Raw genomic sequence first — 22,771 nt, 5'->3', positions numbered from 1 at the left:
ATTTTGATTGCTTGTATCATTTCCAAATCTCTATATAGAGTAAGTAGATTTGTTAATCAAATATAATATTAAATTATTATTTTTTGCACTCAACAAACTATTAAAATAAAAAGAAAGTATAGATATGAATGGTGCTTTTCTATGTTTGTAAAGATATCTTTCACTTTTATTAACTAAATTAAAAATAATTAATTCCAAATACTTTCATGTGTTGATTTTTTATACATAATTCATATCTCTTGATTTTTATAAAATCAAGATAAATTATATACATTTTCTAGGTCTACCCTTATTAATTTAAGTACCATTTCTCATCTAATTTAATAACCTCCCTATGAGAATACAGTCATACCCTCATGTAAGCAAAAAAGCCGTTTCCAATATTTAAATTCATGAAATTCAAGTCATACCACAAGCAACCTTAGCTTATTTGCACTAAAATATAATTGTCTTCTCTTAAAAGTACTTATTTCCACTTCTATTTGAGGCTAAGAGCTAAATATGGAACTTTGATTCTAAGATAATAGATGTAAATCATAACCTGAAGAACAAGATAAATACTTAGATTCTATTGAACTGTCAAACACAGTCTTGAAGAAATGTTTTAAAAAACAGTATTTGAAATAACACTAACAAAATCAAGGACGAAGATTAAACTTCACCATAACTTAAAAAAGCAGCCTATGCTGTTGCAGGTTGCTTGGTAGCACTGGACAGCCTTGATCTCTTCTTAGCCAGACTCTCGCTTCTCCTTTCTCTCTGCTCCTTCAACCTGGACGCGAGAAGTTTCTGGTACTCTGCTGCATCTGATTTAGCTTTCGCAATTCTCTTCTTCTTATCTGCAATTCTTGCCCTCTTTCTTTGAAGAGTCAGGGGAGTGACCAGTCGTTGAATCTTTGGAGCTTTGCTCACCTTTTTGCCTGCAACCAATGGTATGTTACTCAGACTTGAAACCATACATTGAAATGGATGAATTCTTATAACTACTCAGCTGAGACAAGGCATTAGTTGTGAAGGAATTTAATAAATTCTACATTCCAAGTAGGCAGCAGAATGGGAAGGGATAATAAGTCAACTGGGTGACAGTCAATACATTGTTTTTTTCCTTCACCAAATTCTACCTTGTAAAGGGTGAGCGTCGGCGCAACGGAAATGTTGCTTGCCTTGTGACATGGAGGTCATGAGTTCAAATCCTGGAAACAGTTTCTTTGCTTGCGGGGAAGGGCTATGTACATCTACCCTTCCCATATCACTAAGGTGGAAACCTCATGCAATGGACCGCCCTTATTGTACTGAATTCCTATGGTCCCATCAGCCCCTTCATAACGGCAGGAATAAACTAAATTGAATGAACAGAGACAAGAAACTTTACCATTTTTGGTTGTAAATGTTCGACGGTAAGTGTTGACATACTTCCTCACATCATCTTCCTTGGAAAGGTTGAACAGCTTACGGATTTTAGATGCTCTCTTAGGACCCCTCATCCTTGGCTTTTCAATGTCTGTCAGCCCTGGTAAATCATTGTCACCCTTCTTCACAATCACCAAGTTCAGAACCGAGAGGTCTGGGCTGACAATGCACCCGCGAACAGACTTCCTCCTGCGCTCTCCAGTGCGTCTCCCATATCCACGGAAACAAGGAGTTCCTGCTCAAGTAAGCAATAAATGAAACTTAACACTAATCCTGGCACAAGGATTGGCTAAGAGAAAGAAATAGTAATCCAGAAACAAATCTATTACCGTGCCACCAAAGAGAATAAGACAACAAAAGTTATTAAACAAAGAGGAATCATTCACAAAATATTCAAGATCACAACCCAAAAAAAAGTTATTTCGATTAATGGCATTCACATTGAGCAACCCAAACTAAATGCAATTATAATCTATTTATAATCAACTAAATCAGAAAGGCTATAGAATAGCCCTACCTCTATGGAGCAAGAGGCGAACACGACCAGGGGTCAACACTCCCTGCTTCATTGGAAACCCTTGTTTGTCACAACCTCCAGTGATTTTGAAGACATAGCCTTTGAATTCCTGTTGGCAGCAGAATTATGAAATCGAGAAGGTTAATCAATTTCATGTAAGTTCCGCCAAAAAAATTCAGGATGAATTGAAAGTTCCCACTCCACCTAAAAAGGCCATACCTCACCCAAAGCATCACCAAGAACCTCTTGTGAGATCCTCTTGTCCCAAAATGCTCGGCTGAAATTTAAAGCAGCATATCACAAGTTAAACTCATCACAAAACCAATTAAAATAAAATAAAAAAATACAAATTCACATTCCCTATTATGCCATGCATACAAATGTAACAGACAGTGAAATCAAAATGTTATCACACAATCATCAAGTAATATAACTCCACATGTAAATTAGACTTGATAACATATAAATCAAATTCCTACACTGAATAGCTTATAAATCAAACACACACACATGTAACACAATATAATATCTGCAATTTACATTACAGGATGGAAAAACAATAAAATTCCAAAGAAATAAAAGCAATAAACAAAAAGAGAAATTAAATTAGTGAAGAGATTACAGCTTCAGGTCATCATCGATTTCAAGCTTCTTCTGGCATCCAGTGGTAGGGTTTGCAATATTGAACTACAATAAAAATAAAACATTGCATATAATCAGTTACAGTTACATAATCAATCAAATTAAGAAATAAAAAACAATGCGGAAAATTAGAGTTGAAGATGAAAACCTTCATTTTGAGATTTCAACTTTGGAGCTGTGTGTTCGCGTCCTAGCTGCTGAGCTTGAAGGTAAGAGAAATTAGGGTTTTTGAATTAACAGCGATGTTATTACATTCTTGGGCCTAACGGGCCCATATCTGGATAACCGAATCACCCCAAATACAAACCCACTTCACATGCCAGACCTTTTCTAATTCAGATTTTATATTTTATGTACTATCAATGATATCATTTCATCTTTTGCGTAAAGAATTAATCTTTTGCGTAAAGAATCAATGATATCCTTTCATCAATCAGGGTGTATGCCTAAATGATCAGTCCACTATTAAAAAAGTTCCTGATAATGGTACATCTTAAAAGAGACAACCATATATCTAAATGAAATTAGTTCATTAATAAGATAATAAGATACTTCATTTTATACCAAAAAATATTTATACATGATCATAAGATCAGTCCACTTTGACAAGAAATTAAGGATTTAATTTATATCTTTTAACGGTACAAATTTGAAACTAAACTTGTTACAAATATAAGAATTTTATTCGTGAATAATTTATAAGTATTTTTCACTATATTAATCATATTCTAATTTTGGTAAGAGATCTAAATCACCGAAGTATCACTCATGCATCTTTATTCATATATGTATGTGTGAGACTATGGTTGAGGATGAAAATTGGTTAATGTCTGTATGTTTTGGTTTGAGGTAAAATTAAAAAATGCAGTGATGAAATCAACATCTTGTTAGTACTTAGTATGATGTATAAAAATGCAGTGATGAAATTTCTGAAGCATCAATCTTTGTCATAGAGTAGCACTCGTCCCTCTCATGGTAAAAGAAAGTGATAGAGTGGATAGTCTTGTTGGAACTTTTCTAGAAGTAAAAATTTCTTTAAAAAAGCTACTTGTTTAATCTTTATCAAAATGGAATATATTCTTAACGTATGTAACACTTGAATTGTTGTACTACTTTCGGAGAATACCAAAATTAAGCATTAGCCAAACTATATACTTTAATTTGGAAATCTATCCATTTCAAATGGGAGTGGGACTCTCTCAAATAATGGAAAGCGAAGTGATTTTTTCATTTGTATTTTAAGGATAAAATTGTAATCTCATTTCAAATAAAAGGGATATAAATGTTAATATATATTGTTTTTCTTTTACTTTTTTACAGCACTCCCTTCTTCATTAATGAAAGAGTCTCACTAGTCCAATGGAGCCCCAAATGATACTCAAAAGTTCAACACCCTCTAAAGAAGCACAAGCTACTGGAGCTGCATCCATATGCAGTACTACAGTTTAAAGAAATTTCCACTTTGGCAATGAACAAACCCCACATAAGTCTCTAACATTTGTACATTATAGATAGTTGCTCATTCTGCAGCACGCTGTACAAATACACACATATTATACTTTTATCAGATTATATGAAACTTATACCTTTACCTATACAATATTTAAGTTATACCTTCACCTCTATAACATTTAATCAATCCAACAACAAAACAAGTACTAAAAATGATAAAATCTACTAAAGCCTCCAGTAATTTACACCTCGGCACAGAAATATGCACTTAAATCCTTATTTCCATAGTTTCACACAACAATCATGGCTAGCTGAGGCAATCAGTTCACCATGGGGTGATTCTGCTAATCCAGCAATTAATCCCTCGTGTGCTGCAACAGCCCATGTTTTATTGCCTTCGGTCGGACTCCATAATTCAAGATACTGCAATAAAATTTACACAGATTTTGTCTCATCAAAAGGCATTGAGTTTCTAGTTATTCAACACAGAGATGATATGGATCAACAACTATTATGTACATGCAAATACAAAAGCAAATAAGTATTCATTTTCAAAGGAATCTAGTTATAAAACAAGATACTATAAAAAGTGGGAACCAGCAAGAAAATCAATAACATACTGGATGAAGGAACACACCTGATAGCCACCAATAACCAAGAGGTTTTGATAGGCTGGATGAAATATGCACGATTGGAACTTGTTTCCATTTGAATGTAATTCATGGATGCATTTTCCATCTGTTGACCAGATACGCGCACTATCTTCACTTACGGAGGCAATATAGTTTCCACTTCTATCCCAACAAATGGAAATAACATCTTTAACATGTCCCTGGAAAGAAATGAAATTCAATCATGCAAAATATAATCAACTATAAGTGAAGGTACAAGCTAAAGTATAGCTTTAGGTCTTTACATTTAGATTGCACAGAATTCTATCAGCCTCAACGTCAACTATCTTGATATCATTTCCTGTAGCAGTGGCAAGAAGCTTCCCAAAATCAGGCTGAAATCTGACTTGTTTACTACCTCCCTGCATTATATACTTATCATTATTGGATAATTTGCTTCCTATTTTTTATACCAAGTCCAAAACATCTAAATGATTACTTCAATTCTAGATAAAAAAGAATGTCACCATGTTGTAATAATGTATGCAGTTCAGTTACAGGCTGGTGTTTTTATCTTGAATACATGAGTAAAAAATTTAGTTAATGGTATGAAAAAATGATACTGAATGTTAAAGCACAAAGAATTTAAATAATCTATTAGTGAAAGTATTCATGATACAATTTGGCAAAGCTCAACTTCTAGGACAAAATCCAACACCGTGATTCAGCACCGATCAAGACAACTGAACACGCTCACAAATAGTATCCCTTTCCATAAGGAAAAGGTGAGTGTAAAACTGACCTTAGTGACATGCATGCATGCACCTTGTTTGACATTCCACAGCCGAATTACGTCATTGCTATCAGATGAGCATAGAAGGTCCACCTTTCTTGGGTGGAAATCCAATGACATTACTTGTTCAGCATGCCCATCAAGTTTGAGCAATGATCTAGTAGGCTGTACCATGAAGCAAAAAACACAACTTAAATAGTTCAATATTAAACTGGCTTCAAATTACTGAGGAGTAAGGAAGGAGAAAGTGAACGGAAATGAAAACAGGGAAGAAAAAAGTAAAAGGGAGCAGAGGGGAGGATTAGAGATGATTCCTATTCTGAACAATATGGAAGTTATGAAATATGCATGAAGACATGTAAGACAAAAAGAAAGTGAAAAGTAGCTTACTCTGGCTGCATCCCACAGTCTTACAGATCTATCAAAGGAGGACGTTGCAAAGATAGTGGAACCATTTCTGAACCGAACATCTGTGATGAGAAGTGAATGTGCTTCTGCAGTAGTAGCACAATCAAAAGTTTCCATGTTCCAAATGAAAACCTATCATCATAAACAAGTTCTAAATATAAGGATAAATCTAGGCAATCATTCAGAATAAACAATTACTTCAAAAACTAATCACATAGACTAACCTTTTTCTCATGTCCAGCACTTGCCAAAATCTTTCCATCGGATGAAAAATGGCTGGACAAAACCTTGCTTTTGCTTGAATGAAGGCAACCAACCTCTTCAAATGAAAAACCTTTCAAATAGTAGGAAATCGCTGTGTTAATACAACTGCCAGAGCTACCTTTTCATCTATTGGAATCCATTATATTTACTTAATTCTGTTTCAATTTCATTCCTGAGGTTGTCATTCTACCCGGTTAGTAGTTTCTATCAATATTGACATAATAGATCAATCGTAATCATGTATCTCAGGGCAGTGGAACCTGAGGTACAAACAAGATGCAGTAAAAACCTGATATATTAACATATTAGTGAAACTGTAATCAAGCACCTCACCAAGGTCTCACAGTACTATCTGGCAATGTCTATATATCAGTACTAAATAATGATCAATATGATAAACATGTTTATTTAGTGCACAGGTTGCATAAACACAGTGAATTCTTATCCCATGGCCATTGATGTATTACCTTTATTTTCATTTCTACTGTATGAATTTGAAATACGTTTCAGATTGCTGAAAGGCACAATTCTATGATCAGCATGTTCATTTTCCAAAGAGAGGAAAGACTCCACATTTTCATCAACAGGTTTCCCATCTGCTGCACCCGCACAGTCCTTTTGTTTGTAATCCATGGAAAGAACAAAAATTAAAAGATAGGAATCCAGCATTTCAATTAATAATGACAAAGAATCAATGATATCCTTTCATCAATCAGGGTGTATGCCTAAATGATCAGTCCACTATTAAAAAAGTTCCTGATAATGGTACATCTTAAAAGAGACAACCATATATCTAAATGAAATTAGTTCATTAATAAGATAATAAGATACTTCATTTTATACCAAAAAATATTTATACATGATCATAAGATCAGTCCACTTTGACAAGAAATTAAGGATTTAATTTATATCTTTTAACGGTACAAATTTGAAACTAAACTTGTTACAAATATAAGAATTTTATTCGTGAATAATTTATAAGTATTTTTCACTATATTAATCATATTCTAATTTTGGTAAGAGATCTAAATCACCGAAGTATCACTCATGCATCTTTATTCATATATGTATGTGTGAGACTATGGTTGAGGATGAAAATTGGTTAATGTCTGTATGTTTTGGTTTGAGGTAAAATTAAAAAATGCAGTGATGAAATCAACATCTTGTTAGTACTTAGTATGATGTATAAAAATGCAGTGATGAAATTTCTGAAGCATCAATCTTTGTCATAGAGTAGCACTCGTCCCTCTCATGGTAAAAGAAAGTGATAGAGTGGATAGTCTTGTTGGAACTTTTCTAGAAGTAAAAATTTCTTTAAAAAAGCTACTTGTTTAATCTTTATCAAAATGGAATATATTCTTAACGTATGTAACACTTGAATTGTTGTACTACTTTCGGAGAATACCAAAATTAAGCATTAGCCAAACTATATACTTTAATTTGGAAATCTATCCATTTCAAATGGGAGTGGGACTCTCTCAAATAATGGAAAGCGAAGTGATTTTTTCATTTGTATTTTAAGGATAAAATTGTAATCTCATTTCAAATAAAAGGGATATAAATGTTAATATATATTGTTTTTCTTTTACTTTTTTACAGCACTCCCTTCTTCATTAATGAAAGAGTCTCACTAGTCCAATGGAGCCCCAAATGATACTCAAAAGTTCAACACCCTCTAAAGAAGCACAAGCTACTGGAGCTGCATCCATATGCAGTACTACAGTTTAAAGAAATTTCCACTTTGGCAATGAACAAACCCCACATAAGTCTCTAACATTTGTACATTATAGATAGTTGCTCATTCTGCAGCACGCTGTACAAATACACACATATTATACTTTTATCAGATTATATGAAACTTATACCTTTACCTATACAATATTTAAGTTATACCTTCACCTCTATAACATTTAATCAATCCAACAACAAAACAAGTACTAAAAATGATAAAATCTACTAAAGCCTCCAGTAATTTACACCTCGGCACAGAAATATGCACTTAAATCCTTATTTCCATAGTTTCACACAACAATCATGGCTAGCTGAGGCAATCAGTTCACCATGGGGTGATTCTGCTAATCCAGCAATTAATCCCTCGTGTGCTGCAACAGCCCATGTTTTATTGCCTTCGGTCGGACTCCATAATTCAAGATACTGCAATAAAATTTACACAGATTTTGTCTCATCAAAAGGCATTGAGTTTCTAGTTATTCAACACAGAGATGATATGGATCAACAACTATTATGTACATGCAAATACAAAAGCAAATAAGTATTCATTTTCAAAGGAATCTAGTTATAAAACAAGATACTATAAAAAGTGGGAACCAGCAAGAAAATCAATAACATACTGGATGAAGGAACACACCTGATAGCCACCAATAACCAAGAGGTTTTGATAGGCTGGATGAAATATGCACGATTGGAACTTGTTTCCATTTGAATGTAATTCATGGATGCATTTTCCATCTGTTGACCAGATACGCGCACTATCTTCACTTACGGAGGCAATATAGTTTCCACTTCTATCCCAACAAATGGAAATAACATCTTTAACATGTCCCTGGAAAGAAATGAAATTCAATCATGCAAAATATAATCAACTATAAGTGAAGGTACAAGCTAAAGTATAGCTTTAGGTCTTTACATTTAGATTGCACAGAATTCTATCAGCCTCAACGTCAACTATCTTGATATCATTTCCTGTAGCAGTGGCAAGAAGCTTCCCAAAATCAGGCTGAAATCTGACTTGTTTACTACCTCCCTGCATTATATACTTATCATTATTGGATAATTTGCTTCCTATTTTTTATACCAAGTCCAAAACATCTAAATGATTACTTCAATTCTAGATAAAAAAGAATGTCACCATGTTGTAATAATGTATGCAGTTCAGTTACAGGCTGGTGTTTTTATCTTGAATACATGAGTAAAAAATTTAGTTAATGGTATGAAAAAATGATACTGAATGTTAAAGCACAAAGAATTTAAATAATCTATTAGTGAAAGTATTCATGATACAATTTGGCAAAGCTCAACTTCTAGGACAAAATCCAACACCGTGATTCAGCACCGATCAAGACAACTGAACACGCTCACAAATAGTATCCCTTTCCATAAGGAAAAGGTGAGTGTAAAACTGACCTTAGTGACATGCATGCATGCACCTTGTTTGACATTCCACAGCCGAATTACGTCATTGCTATCAGATGAGCATAGAAGGTCCACCTTTCTTGGGTGGAAATCCAATGACATTACTTGTTCAGCATGCCCATCAAGTTTGAGCAATGATCTAGTAGGCTGTACCATGAAGCAAAAAACACAACTTAAATAGTTCAATATTAAACTGGCTTCAAATTACTGAGGAGTAAGGAAGGAGAAAGTGAACGGAAATGAAAACAGGGAAGAAAAAAGTAAAAGGGAGCAGAGGGGAGGATTAGAGATGATTCCTATTCTGAACAATATGGAAGTTATGAAATATGCATGAAGACATGTAAGACAAAAAGAAAGTGAAAAGTAGCTTACTCTGGCTGCATCCCACAGTCTTACAGATCTATCAAAGGAGGACGTTGCAAAGATAGTGGAACCATTTCTGAACCGAACATCTGTGATGAGAAGTGAATGTGCTTCTGCAGTAGTAGCACAATCAAAAGTTTCCATGTTCCAAATGAAAACCTATCATCATAAACAAGTTCTAAATATAAGGATAAATCTAGGCAATCATTCAGAATAAACAATTACTTCAAAAACTAATCACATAGACTAACCTTTTTCTCATGTCCAGCACTTGCCAAAATCTTTCCATCGGATGAAAAATGGCTGGACAAAACCTTGCTTTTGCTTGAATGAAGGCAACCAACCTCTTCAAATGAAAAACCTTTCAAATAGTAGGAAATCGCTGTGTTAATACAACTGCCAGAGCTACCTTTTCATCTATTGGAATCCATTATATTTACTTAATTCTGTTTCAATTTCATTCCTGAGGTTGTCATTCTACCCGGTTAGTAGTTTCTATCAATATTGACATAATAGATCAATCGTAATCATGTATCTCAGGGCAGTGGAACCTGAGGTACAAACAAGATGCAGTAAAAACCTGATATATTAACATATTAGTGAAACTGTAATCAAGCACCTCACCAAGGTCTCACAGTACTATCTGGCAATGTCTATATATCAGTACTAAATAATGATCAATATGATAAACATGTTTATTTAGTGCACAGGTTGCATAAACACAGTGAATTCTTATCCCATGGCCATTGATGTATTACCTTTATTTTCATTTCTACTGTATGAATTTGAAATACGTTTCAGATTGCTGAAAGGCACAATTCTATGATCAGCATGTTCATTTTCCAAAGAGAGGAAAGACTCCACATTTTCATCAACAGGTTTCCCATCTGCTGCACCCGCACAGTCCTTTTGTTTGTAATCCATGGAAAGAACAAAAATTAAAAGATAGGAATCCAGCATTTCAATTAATAATGACAAACATGACTTATATGAAATAACAACATTTTCTCATTTCAATTTGCATGCCTTAATTATTTTCACAGGCAATGAAGAAAAAATAGATACTTAGTCATCTTCATGTACTTCGATTTCCTTTCCTATAGAGTTGCTATCCTGGAAGGATACATGGTTTTGATTAATACTCCTAAAAGTGTCTCACATAAATCCTTCAACCATTCTTCATTGAGGAAGCTTAGTCTTCTCCCCGTGGTATTTAATCCAATTTGTTGGCTTCCCCTGTATGGCTGTATCTAATACTTTCAAATCCTAGCGTTACTTATGGAAAGTATTAGATACAGCCTAGCGTTACTTCTTTTTGTTACAAGATTTACCTCCTCTCAATCAGAATTCAAGCTTCTTAGAAATACAAATAAGAAAAATGTTTTTTGGAATATCATACAACACAAGACGAATCCACAAACCTGCTTATCCTTATTATTTGATTCAGTCTTTGGACTTGGAGTCTTCAAATACTGGCTGCTGTATTTGGTAGAGTATGCAGGAACAGTAAAAGTTTGGCTTGCTGGAGCAGACTGAAGTGTTCGAGCAGGAACTGATCCCGGATTTGGTGTTTTCAACACTTGACACTGATGCTTATAATTTGGTTCGTGCACAAGTGAAATTAATACCTGGTTCTGCAGACCGGGCAGATCTTGGTGAATTTCCAGTTAATAATCGAGATAATATCAAACACAAACTAACATATACAGTTTAATAGAAGTATATAGAAAAACTGAATTCAAATAGATTTTTTGTTGAAAAGATTCTACATACTCCGTCACCTACATTTCTTGGCCATCCATTTAGTGGCGATAGATTGAGAGCTTCACTGGTTTCTGCAAAGGAAACTAACCATTTAGTTCTGAGAATATATTATATCATGCATTAATCAGCTTAGGAAAAAATCATACAAATTGAATAAGAATTTTACTTTATATTTCATAATAAAAGAAACATCAAAGGAAGAGGATAAGGCAACAAAGCATGTCAATTCCTTTGCATTTCTAACAAAGAAATACTACTACAAAGCTCATGAATAAACCGTCAAAGTACCCTAAAGGAGTGAGTCACTGAATATTCTACCATTACTGATACACCAAAGAACAGCATTGACAGCTATCATAGAAATTTTGTCTCTTTTAAGAGAGCCAAAAATTGATACAAACCCGAGTCAAAGTAGAAAGAGGTCTACCATTTTGGAGCATGCCGATATTATTCATCCAATTATGAACAGTAGTTACAAATAAATTTTTTATAAAAATTAAAATGTTTAACCATTAGAATAGTTTATCGAAGAGGTGCTATCTCGATTAGGACTTAGGAGAGTTAGTCAAGAACTAAAAAGAAGAGATATAAAATCGAACATTTCCAAGGAATCAAGATTCCAAATTCTTGAATAGGGAAAAAAAATATGAATGAAACCATGCAAGTTTATGACAAAAAAAATAAAGGTTCCAAGGGAAGTCATCCAGGGAATAAATTTGTCTCACAGGAGCTTTATGTAAAGATAACAAGGCGAAATCTCTCTGGAAAAGTCTTAAAAAGAGGAACAGTACCAACCCAAATAAATGAACCAACCAAATCTGTTTTGCATTATTTTCATCTATACGGGGAACATGATACTAAAGTGCCGATTTTAGTGATTAGTAACAAAACTAAATGTGGTATTCAACATGCGGGAATGTGCATGAAAAAATTATGGAACCATCTTCACTAATACAAGCTTGGTTAAGAAAAACAGGATTAAAGAAAAAAACTCCAAAGTGCACCACAAAGATGACTCTATGGAACCAACATGGAAATGGATCTAATGACTTTATTTAAATATCAGAGTGACTCTTCAAGATATCATCAAACTAACAATAAGACAAAGAGTGAGATGCTATATTTGTATCTTCTTGAACAAAATAAGAGTGACAAAGGCAAAGCACATATAGAATTTATCATAAAGGGATATGATAAACTAAGAATAAGCACATATTCTATTAGAATGCAAAGCTCTTCACAAATGATAAACAGCAAAACTTTCGAGACTCTAGAGCAAAAGGGAAAAATTTCAAGAACTAATAAAATAGGTTCAAGACAAACTTGGTTGTACTAATTGCAGAGGGTCTCTAGGTACATCTTTCACCGAACGGATGCCAATTCCACTATCCTGCAAACACCAAAAATTAGATTTGGTATGCCATGTACAAACTTTGCCATTTTGATTCTTATATGTTTGTAAACTCGACTTCTGGAGCATACCTTAAAGATTTTGTTCTGGTTCTGCTTGCCTACATCTAGCAGGGAATCACTGAAAAAAATAAGGAGAACAATGAAAAGAATTATATAAAGAGATACAATCAAAAGTGTTTGCATTACAATATAAAACAAACTTAACAGTGACAACAATCACAAATGCATTCCCTTCAATTTAACCGAATTTTGTTTGATCAAAGCTAACATTTCAAATTTGTATATATAGGTCAAACAAGATTGACATATAGATAAGAACTGTAAAATATTATGTGTTAGTGGTGAAAGGTGATACTGGTACTGCTAACTAGTTTATGTGTTTGAGATGCTTATAATGAGCAGCATGAACGTGGCAGCAAATATCAGAACAAGATAAGCATTGAGATTAAAAAATGAACATTACTTTGAACTACTCTCAGCCGAGAACCTCAGGTTACTTGCTTCCAAAGTATCCTGCAAACTTGGCTCGCCATTTCCCACCAGATGCTCAAGATGTTCTTTATGGTACAGTGTTGAAGGTATTAGACCAGTAGCTGGTTGTGCCAGCATGGAGCTATCTTGAAATTGATGAGGTAAAGGTCTCTGCTGACTCATTGGTATTTGAGGGATTATAGGAAAGGAATTACCATTCCTTGCATTATCTGCTATCTGAAAATATTGGCAAATGTATGAGTAGGATGCACTATCTGAATAATCGAAATAAAAAAAACACGATTTATCATTTAGTTCCCACCTTACTAGAGGATTCTGGAACATTCTCCTGATCCTTCACCATCCAGGAGCTATATACATCACCATAGAAAACAGACCACCATTCATGCAGGAATCCATTAGGAGAATCAATCACTGAACACAAAAACTTCATGTTAGTACCCAATGATTAAATTCCAAACAAGATTTAGAATCCTAAAAACAAAGTGAATCACTTCCCAGAAAGATTTAGAGCCATTTTGTTTAGGTTTTCTCTCTTATAAAGGCTTTATTAATTTTTAAAATAACACTTCAATATTTGGTTGAACTTTTATCATGAACATTGTATGGAGGAATATTATTGAAATTCAAGTTATGGAAAAGCTAATAAGGCCTGCTTCATTTGAGAAAACGTTCCATGCTTTCACTTTACTTTTATCAACTATTAGTTATAAACTTATAATTATGAATGTGAATCATTTCTTGTTGTCATGTATAGTTCTTTGAAAACAAGAAATAAAGTGAAAACAGTGTCATGATCATAATTAATCAGAAGTAAAATAAATACACATGTCACTACTATATATATACTATATTCCCCAACAATCAACTTAGCTCATAGAATTCCGAAACATAAAAAAAATGTTTCTCTAAGGAAAAAATCAGTAGCAAATGAAAACCAAAGAAAATTGCTTTCACAAACCTAACAAGCTAGCCCTAGATTTTCTATCTCACAAAAACGTTTTTAGAGAACATCATTTTTTTAAAGGTGGCAAGTTCATCAACACAGTAGTGTGCAAACAAAATTAAATAAAGGTGTAGTGTGTGTACAAGAGAACTAAGCTTCACACAGAATCAAACTCAAGTTGCAGTCGACGCAATTTGACTCTGATTCAAAGTTTATCTGAATCCAGTTGAATAGCTTTTATATATATATATATATATATATATATTATATATATATATATATATATATATATATTGAATTTAAGCATAAGATAATGAATATGTGAATGAATGAATGATACCAGTGGAATCTTTGTCACCGATTTGGCTTTCTTCCTTGAAAGTCTCAGCGCTATGGTGCAATCCTCTTTTCAACATGTATTCATGCATATATATTCGAAGCCTAAAAACATAAAATAACAAAACCTAATTAAAAGCAAGCAAAAAGGAAATGGAGAAAAGTGATTAATAATATACTCACAATTTATCAGCGTTCCATTCTGAGAGATCATCACCTTTTGAAGCCATCTTCACATTTAACCTAAGCTACGAGGCTTTGCTATGTGAGTAGAGTGAGAACATTGAGACGAAAAAAGCGAAAAGTTGAGAAAAAAAGCGATTAATTATTTTGTTGAATTGAAACGCAGGATTAAGCGGCAAGTGACAGTGCCATGCAAAAAGGATGCTGAAAGAGAGGAACAAAAAAACAAAAATCTGTTTTGAGGATGAGATAATGTGTGGGGTTATATATATAGTAATCGTGGTGGGGGCCTCAGATCCCTCCACCAATCAAGTTAAGGTGTGGCAATTAGAATGAGTGAGACTCCTTTCCAATTTCTTTATATTTTAAGGATAAAAGTGTAATATCATTTGTTTTAAAAGAGATATAAATGTCAATATGTGTTGTATTTTCTTTACTTTTACATAATACTTGTCTCTTCATTAATAGAGATGAGTCTCACTCTTTCAGAATCCTACTGTGTTCACTTTTATTTTTATTTTTTCTTTTTATTCTAGTTTGGACTTTCCTTTTATTTATATTTGATTCATGATATACCTTTTTCCTTTTTGTGTTTCATATTTATTTTAATTTGTAATCGTCTATTTTCAGAAAACAGTTCTCAGTATTAAAATTAGTTTCATGAGTAGAATGAGATAAGGTCAAATAGAATGAGAATGTTTATAAATGTATAAGAAAAAAAGAATGAGAAAGTTTATAAGAATAAAATAATGTATGAGTCTATATTATATACAAAGGTGGGGCTATTGATATTGCAAGTTGTATATCCGTACTCTCCAGCTTATCAGATAAAGATGTACAAAGGTGGGTCATGTAGGATAAAGATGATGTGGGTAAAAATAAAATAAGAGTCTCATAATATTAATAATATTGGTTTAAGTGGTACATATTTAATTCTTCTTAAGTAATGTCTCGGGTTCGAATCTTGTAGATGGAAAAAATACTCCTAGGAAGAGTTAGTCCATGTACCTATGGATGTTCCCAGCTCGAATAAGGTATTGACTTAGCCCCTACTAAATCCTTAAAAAAATCAATGATTCAATTCATGTAAGTGACACCGTTGGAAAGAACGACCATACATCTTGAAAGAAATTAATTTCTTACTTAAAAACGGTAAAGGAATAGCCTTAATAATACCAACAACAAAAAATATTAATGCACACCAAATAATTGATGAGATAAATATTATGTTATCATATCATTTTAGATGCATGAAGAACAGATGGTAATACAATATTGTATAAACTATGTATTAATGATAAATTAATGTTGCTATGAATATCAGCCCATTTGACATTGTTGATTATTAAGAACTGGCTTGTGAGTTTCAAGTGAGGCAGTATTAATATAACGTGTTATACAAATTTCAGTGTTGTTTTAATGGGTTGGTTTATGAGTGACAAACATATGAATTTGGACTTGGATTTATTACCTAAAAATAATCTATTTAAAATTATTCATCAATTTATATAAATCAATCAAGTGATATTTTAAATTAATTAATTCATATTCAAATTTATTATATGAATTACAATTCATCTATCAATTTATTGTAATGGATTTTGATTGATGAATATTCAACTCCTTTTTTAATTAGAACTAAAACTAATTTGTAAGAAAATCATTCTTTTAAAAACACTATTTAAATAAAGCATTTTTTTTAATAAATCACTTTTAAAGTTTCATTTTAACAAAATGTGCTTTTTTAACTTCTTTTTTCAAAAGTACTTTCTAAAAAAATGATTTTTTAACTTTTAAAAATATTTTTTTGTAACATACATCATTTAAAATTCTATATATAAAGTTTTTAACGAATATTTTTATATATTATATATTTAAGAATAAAATATTAATATTAATTACAACCATATATTATATAATTGACCTCTTTATCATCTAAGCAAGTGCTACTTAGAATATTTGTTAATACTAAAATTTAATTTAATAAAAAATTAAAGTGAAAATGATGAACACATATAAGAAAGTCTGAGTTTAGAAGCAATGGAAGATTAGAAGAGAAATAAAGAAATTACTTTAGGATTCAATTGCTTTGTCAATCAAATCAATAATTATTTTATTATGTACAGGCCATTTTGGTAAATTCATGGTTGATTATTTTTATTTTTGTTGCAAAAATGTAATTATAATTTCAACTACTAAAATCAGCTATAACAACTCAACATTAATCCATGGCTGAAGTTATTAAGGTCAACTAGCATTAATTAATTTTTTCTTGACCCTAAGAAAATAATCTTTCCTGGTATCTAAACCTTGGAATATAAAAAACATATATGCTCACTGTATTGTTTGAAGCTTCTTTATTTACGGTAAGAGATAGTCATACACCCTGAAAGAGATTAGTTCCTTATTTACCGACACTCTTTATAATAGCCACACAAAAAAGTGGTCACACAATTATGAGATGTTACAGATGAGGAGTACTAGTTAATTTCCCATGAAAGTAGACCCTTTGAGGTTAAGATCTCACTGGAATTGCCATTTCTTGTGCTTCAGGTACTCTAGTAGAGACTTTGTCAAGGTCCTCTTTCAAAGTTGTTGAAGTGACTTGGTTTTTGTTCACCTGAACCAAAAGTAGATGGAAAAATACCTGGCTGTAATAATGGTGGTGGCTCCATATATGTGTTATAAGATAAAGGATTAAACTTGTAACTGTCATGATATAACAGGTTCTCATGATTTGCATGAGCATTGGAATGAGTAGAACTAGGCTGCATATAATTGTTGGTCCACTCAGTTTTGTAATTCTCTCTATACCAATGCAGCCATTCTGATGAAGTCATTCTTCCATTTGAAAAGGGTTGAAATCTAGGGTCATGTCCTTGTGGTGCATAAGTTGAACTCCAATCTGAATAAGCACTTACCTGTGATGTGTTGTGTGGTAATAATGGAGCCGGAAAACTAGATTGTACATCACGATACCAAGTAGCATTGTCGGGTAGTAATGGAGCAGAAGGTATTGGAATAGAACATGTAGAAGGAGAATAATGGAAGTTTGAGGATCCTGCATTTACTGAAGTAATGACTGAATACTCAGTTTCATTGATGGAAAGACCTTCCAGTGATGAAGGTATTTCATTAATAGGCTCCAACTTGTGCTCGATATGGCCATTTGTCCCGTTGTTTCTTTTGTGGCTGAAACTTCCTTTATCAAGGACCCAAGCATTGAGAGATGGAGGGCCGGCCGAGATTGGAGCTTCAGGGAAAGTGTGTGCATTTGATTCCTTAGTTGAATGTTCTTGCTTTTTGAATGATTTGTCACTCCTGAAGTTTATAATGTCACCATGGAATTCCCATGGATCACTTTGAGATGGGTTTTGTGCCATAAGAAGTGATGTAGCACGGCGCAAACAATCATCGGAAGGTAAACTTTGGTCATCCTTGTCTTTCGGTGGCATCCTGTCATCACTCCAAATAGAAGGGTGTGATGGTTCTGAGTTATACCTTGTAAGTGGCCTAAAGAGAATAACTTCTTCTTCTTCTTCTTCTTCCACCACATTAGATTTTCCGTTAGTACTAGAGCTACTTGGATTATCCTCTGTCAACCCTTTGCCATGTTTTCTTGTGTCTTTGTCATTTTTTGGATTAGACTCTTCCCTCTTTGTACTATTTTCATCCAACTCCAATCTTTCTGTTTCATTCTTTTCATGATTTTCCTCTGAACTAGCAGCATAAAACTTTTTTCCTGATACATCATCACATGTAATAATCCACTTTGTCAAATTACTTGATCTGCCCGCGATCTTAATTGCTGCTTCTCTGATGCGCTCAGTACGCAATTCACTCCCGCTTTCAAAATTATCTACGTGTTTCCAATTGCCGCAGAAATCTAATGACAATTGTGAACAAGCTACAGGTATAAAACCCCTCAACTCATAATCCTCCCATAGAGGGGTATTATCAAGAATCTTCTCGGTTCCTTTTCTGTTGTTATTTAGCTGATTTAGAAGTTCAACGAACACATCAAAAAAGTAAGATATAGCTCTTCTACTCTTTTGATCTGTTGCACATACTTCAATTGCATCAAGCATGCTAGAACACCATTCCACAAAAATAAGCACAGAAGGCAACAAGGGGCAATAATTCAAAGAGCTAGACTTCAGGCATCTTTCAACAAAACGTCCCATGAAGGTGAACGCAGCCGATAATGACAGCTGCAACTTATCATTTTTGTCTTCTGGTTTATTCTTTTCAAGTTTATCAGTTAGATCCTTCAAGGCAAAGATGATTATAGAAACTACTTGCAAAGCTCGGAAAGGACCTTTTCTGGCTATATCCATTTGAGTATACGACTCCAACATGGTCTTTAGTTTTATATCGTCTAGCTCCAACATTTTATCCAACTCCTCAATAGTAGATGCCAATACAATAGGGAATTCTTCTAAACTGTTTCAAGATATAGAGATAAGCAACATCAGAATATATGCAGTAGGAATTAAGAGTAAGCATTAATCTGCATTACATGAGGAAGTTGAGTCAAGCAATTTGGTATGGCACAGTCTAGCATAAAATTAAAAAGTAGTGTTCAATGGCATGTGATGTTTCTATCTTGAATGAATATATTATACTCAATACTAGCACGGCGTGTTGTTCAAATTGCAGGTAATATATTGAACAAAATTCATGTATACCTTGATGTTATGAAGAAGAAACTTATTGATCTGACAATCAGTGACCATAACTTTGTGTCTGTAGAATGATTACTTTTGCCTTCAAACTTGTTGCCGTTTGAGCTAACATGCTTTGGTTGTGCTTCAGTCACTTCAATGATTCTTCCGGAGGGCTTTAAGAAATCAAAGCATACTTCTCTTGCAGCACATTGCAGCTGAGATAACCTATTCTGCAAGATCATAAGAGACACATAAGGAGATGGCAATAAAAGAAGCTTAGAAACATTAAACACGCGGATGGAATAAAATGTAGTTTCAATATCATATTACCTTTTCAAACAACATGATAAGATTGTTCCAGGCATCAGGAAAAGGTTCTTTAACTGCTAAACTTCTTACACAGTGGTAGAGAGCAAGAAATTCATCGCCAATATATGTCGCTAAAACAGCTAACTGCAATCGAACAAGGTTATTGTCATAGGAACAAAATACAGGACACAAGTTCTCTAGAAGAGAAAAATTACCTGATTTTGTGGATTTCCACTATCTGGCCAAATCCTTGTTGCTTCTAGGTAGTGAGTAGCAGCAACTGACCAACTACGATTTTGAACATCGGGGTTTTCACATTGTTGTTTATATCTGGCAAGATCCCCCATACAAACTAAGCACCTATGACACAAATATTGGCATCTCAGCATGACATCTGCTTCAACAGAACTACAGATACAACCTTTTTTATGAAATAAGGCCTCTCCCGAGACTCCGTAATGTTCTCTGAGCTTTACAATCAGCTTTTGGTAAAACTCAATAGCTTGTGACAGAAATGACTTAAATAACTTCAAATGATTGTCATTGTTTCTCAGTACAACACCATCTTGTGGTGTTCCTGATTTTCTGCTCTCCACATTACCAGAGCTTTTCTGTATTATTTTGCGAAATTCATCGATATGCTTATAGTGAAGTTTCCACAAGGAATATTCAGCATCCTGAAGTTCTGAATGTGTGTGACCATTCAATATTATTCTCTCATAACTAGACCGGACCTTGCGGTACAAGTCTTGAGCATCAGAGTGCAATAGGCCTTTAGAGTGGATCAATGCCCATAACTGCTTTTCAGAATTCCCAATCTGAGCATGACACAAAATTGAAAGTTAAAGATATCAATCAAAATACTCTGGTTGAACCTAAGCAGTGTATCAAATTGCGGACCGCATTTGGACCGCATCGGGCCGCATCAGACCACATTGATGTCAAAAATATGTTTTTACTCACAAAATAATTCACACCACAATGGCTGCAATCCGCATCGCAACGGCCGCAATGACCACAACCGCGACCACAACCACAATTTAAAACACTAAACCTAACTAAGAGTGAATGCTAGTTATAGAAAGTAACCTCAAAGAGAAGTTTTTCTTCTTCATGAACTCCAGGAGTAAGTGATAGATTGGTATTCATGGTCAAGATTGAAGGACTTCATTCAAAGGTAATGCATCTGCATGACAAAAACCCGGCCTATTACTTCGAAAAATAACTCGAAAACTAAGCTTTTGAAAATGAATATGAAGTATAAAACCCTATTATTCAATTTCAACATGGTCAAAGTCTAGTTATAAGAACCCCAGAATACAAGTATGAAATTTAGTTCCAGTACTAAAATCTCAATTTCAGGGTTGTGTCATAAACTGATATTCATACTGAACTTGAGGCATGTGATGATATTTCATGAGCTATTCAATCTGTCTAGCAAAATTTCTATTGGATTCTGCAACTACCATAAAAACACAGCACTGAAAAAAAAATGATTTTTACTATCTTTTAAGGTCAAAAAGAAAAAGAACAGCATTCAGAAAGTGAAAGACATGAATTTAAGAAGAAAAAAGTTACCTAGTGAATAAGATAACCTTCACTAATCAATTCAAGCTGCAAATCCAAACAAAAACATTCACAAAGTTAGAGACACCTCTGTTGTGTATCTGAGACAAGATGGGTATGAAGAAAGCAACAAAAATTGGACCACCTTCAATGTTTCTGTTGTGAAACAGACAAAGTAGAAAATGTCAGAGATTATGATGAGGTATGGGACTTCATAAGTGAATAGTTTACAAGACAAAACTATCTTAACTATTACTTTGACTTTTCATACAAAATCTATTCTACTTGTTTGTAAATACTATTTTCTTATAGGATGCATCCGTCAAGTGATGTCCTTACTATATCTCTAGAAAATCAAAATGTTAAAAGTTTAATTATTAATAGTGATATTTCTTGAGATCAACAGCCATAAAATCAAAGAAAATTAATTCTTTATCAAAATGTGAAGAAATACCCTTTTATATATATATAGAATAAATTAAATTGCCTTATCATCATCCATTTAATCACTTGTTAACCAAGAAAAAGACTATCTCTGTGACTTTGGAATTATCTAATGATTCATGCTATAATCAATTATGCAACATGGATTAAAAAAAGTCAAAAAAAGTCATTTAGCTTAAAATAATCTTAAATTATAGAAAATTGAGATAATTTGAGGTCATTGACAGAAATATCAGCCCCCATGTCAATATTTTTAAAACATAAAATTTGTAACAACCAATCAATTATTGAAAGCTAGCAATTGAGTGCATAAGTCCATAACTACTAATAAACTAAACATCATCATCACCAACGCTCCACCATAGTTCATATCATGCCTTTGAAGAATTAACAAAAAATGTACTAGCCAAATTAAAACGAATTTATTTTCATTATTTGAAGAAAAATTATAGTTACCCATTTTCACATAATAAGACCTATTATATAATTCTTTTGGCTATAATATGTTAGTATAAGATTTCTAATACATGGTTTTGTATTAGGTACTGAATCTTTCACTTCCCTGAAAGATATGACAAAGGACCAATTTCCAAATGGTTAGAGAAACTTATGCATGTATTTTTCTTATATGCTGAGTCACAATAAGAACATTGGTCATCTTATTTTAATTTTTCAATCCCCTTTTCACTTTTATCAAATTAATTATATTTTTTATCCCCATTTTTAGTGGTATTCTAAGAAGGGAGGATCTACTTACTCTAAGAGTGAGTTTTTAAAAAACTTACTTTATATTTTACTCATCAATTATAGAGAAAATTCAATAGTTTCACTAAGGATAATATATATAATTGAATGATTTATATGTTAATGAACTTTATGTTGGAGATTTTGAAACCAATTCTGCTTGGTTTCTTCTAATGGCTTCAAGCCAGCGTGAATCAGAGAAGAAGAAGATGTTTAGGGAAAGTGTTAAAATGAGAAGAAGAAGAATTAGAGATAAAAGTGAGAGAAGAAGAGTGTAAGTTTCAATTGAATTAA

The 22,771-nt window shown here is 33.2% G+C and overlaps 4 protein-coding genes across 13 annotated transcripts; all 4 read right to left on the bottom strand.

Moving 5' to 3' along the window:
- On the bottom strand, positions 547-2,844 carry LOC109330213 (40S ribosomal protein S6-2). The gene is made up of 6 exons (XM_019564301.1): positions 2,718-2,844; positions 2,550-2,614; positions 2,147-2,204; positions 1,928-2,036; positions 1,373-1,645; positions 547-920 (listed from the first exon to the last, which is right to left on the bottom strand). The coding sequence occupies exons 1-6, from the start codon at positions 2,721-2,723 to the stop codon at positions 682-684; spliced, it is 750 nt and encodes a 249-aa protein (XP_019419846.1). The 5' UTR covers positions 2,724-2,844; the 3' UTR covers positions 547-681.
- Positions 4,057-6,756, bottom strand: LOC109329162 (transcriptional corepressor LEUNIG_HOMOLOG-like). Its single transcript, XM_019562836.1, has 7 exons — positions 6,565-6,756; positions 6,058-6,167; positions 5,816-5,965; positions 5,435-5,590; positions 4,938-5,054; positions 4,659-4,853; positions 4,057-4,444 (listed from the first exon to the last, which is right to left on the bottom strand). The coding sequence occupies exons 1-7, from the start codon at positions 6,728-6,730 to the stop codon at positions 4,298-4,300; spliced, it is 1,041 nt and encodes a 346-aa protein (XP_019418381.1). The 5' UTR covers positions 6,731-6,756; the 3' UTR covers positions 4,057-4,297.
- LOC109329132 (transcriptional corepressor LEUNIG-like) lies at positions 7,861-14,937 on the bottom strand. 2 transcript variants are annotated; one of them, XM_019562804.1, is made up of 15 exons: positions 14,748-14,937; positions 14,569-14,669; positions 13,584-13,696; positions 13,254-13,498; positions 12,860-12,908; positions 12,701-12,767; positions 11,387-11,448; positions 11,035-11,247; positions 10,372-10,519; positions 9,865-9,974; positions 9,623-9,772; positions 9,242-9,397; positions 8,745-8,861; positions 8,466-8,660; positions 7,861-8,251 (listed from the first exon to the last, which is right to left on the bottom strand). In XM_019562804.1, the coding sequence occupies exons 1-15, from the start codon at positions 14,792-14,794 to the stop codon at positions 8,105-8,107; spliced, it is 1,920 nt and encodes a 639-aa protein (XP_019418349.1). In that variant the 5' UTR covers positions 14,795-14,937; the 3' UTR covers positions 7,861-8,104. The 2 variants fall into 2 exon arrangements, with proteins under 2 accessions (XP_019418349.1, XP_019418350.1); XM_019562805.1 differs by having other exon boundaries at positions 11,399-11,448.
- LOC109330402 (protein SMG7L-like) lies at positions 17,080-21,547 on the bottom strand. Of its 9 annotated transcripts, XM_019564604.1 has the most exons (8): positions 21,319-21,546; positions 20,813-20,909; positions 19,939-20,541; positions 19,745-19,867; positions 19,436-19,644; positions 17,871-19,190; positions 17,756-17,822; positions 17,080-17,698 (listed from the first exon to the last, which is right to left on the bottom strand). In XM_019564604.1, exons 2-8 carry the CDS (start codon positions 20,870-20,872, stop codon positions 17,321-17,323), a joined length of 2,760 nt encoding a protein of 919 aa, XP_019420149.1. In that variant the 5' UTR covers positions 20,873-20,909; positions 21,319-21,546; the 3' UTR covers positions 17,080-17,320. The 9 variants fall into 9 exon arrangements, with proteins under 9 accessions (XP_019420149.1, XP_019420143.1, XP_019420145.1 ...); XM_019564598.1 differs by having other exon boundaries at positions 17,080-18,198; positions 18,232-19,190; positions 21,319-21,547; XM_019564600.1 differs by having other exon boundaries at positions 17,756-19,190.

The sequence above is a fragment of the Lupinus angustifolius genome, chromosome LG16 (genome assembly GCF_001865875.1).
Source record: "Lupinus angustifolius cultivar Tanjil chromosome LG16, LupAngTanjil_v1.0, whole genome shotgun sequence".
In the NCBI taxonomy this organism is placed as follows: Eukaryota; Viridiplantae; Streptophyta; class Magnoliopsida; order Fabales; family Fabaceae; genus Lupinus; species Lupinus angustifolius.
Note: the sequence above shows the minus strand (reverse complement) of the source record. Positions and strands in the feature narration are given on the sequence as shown.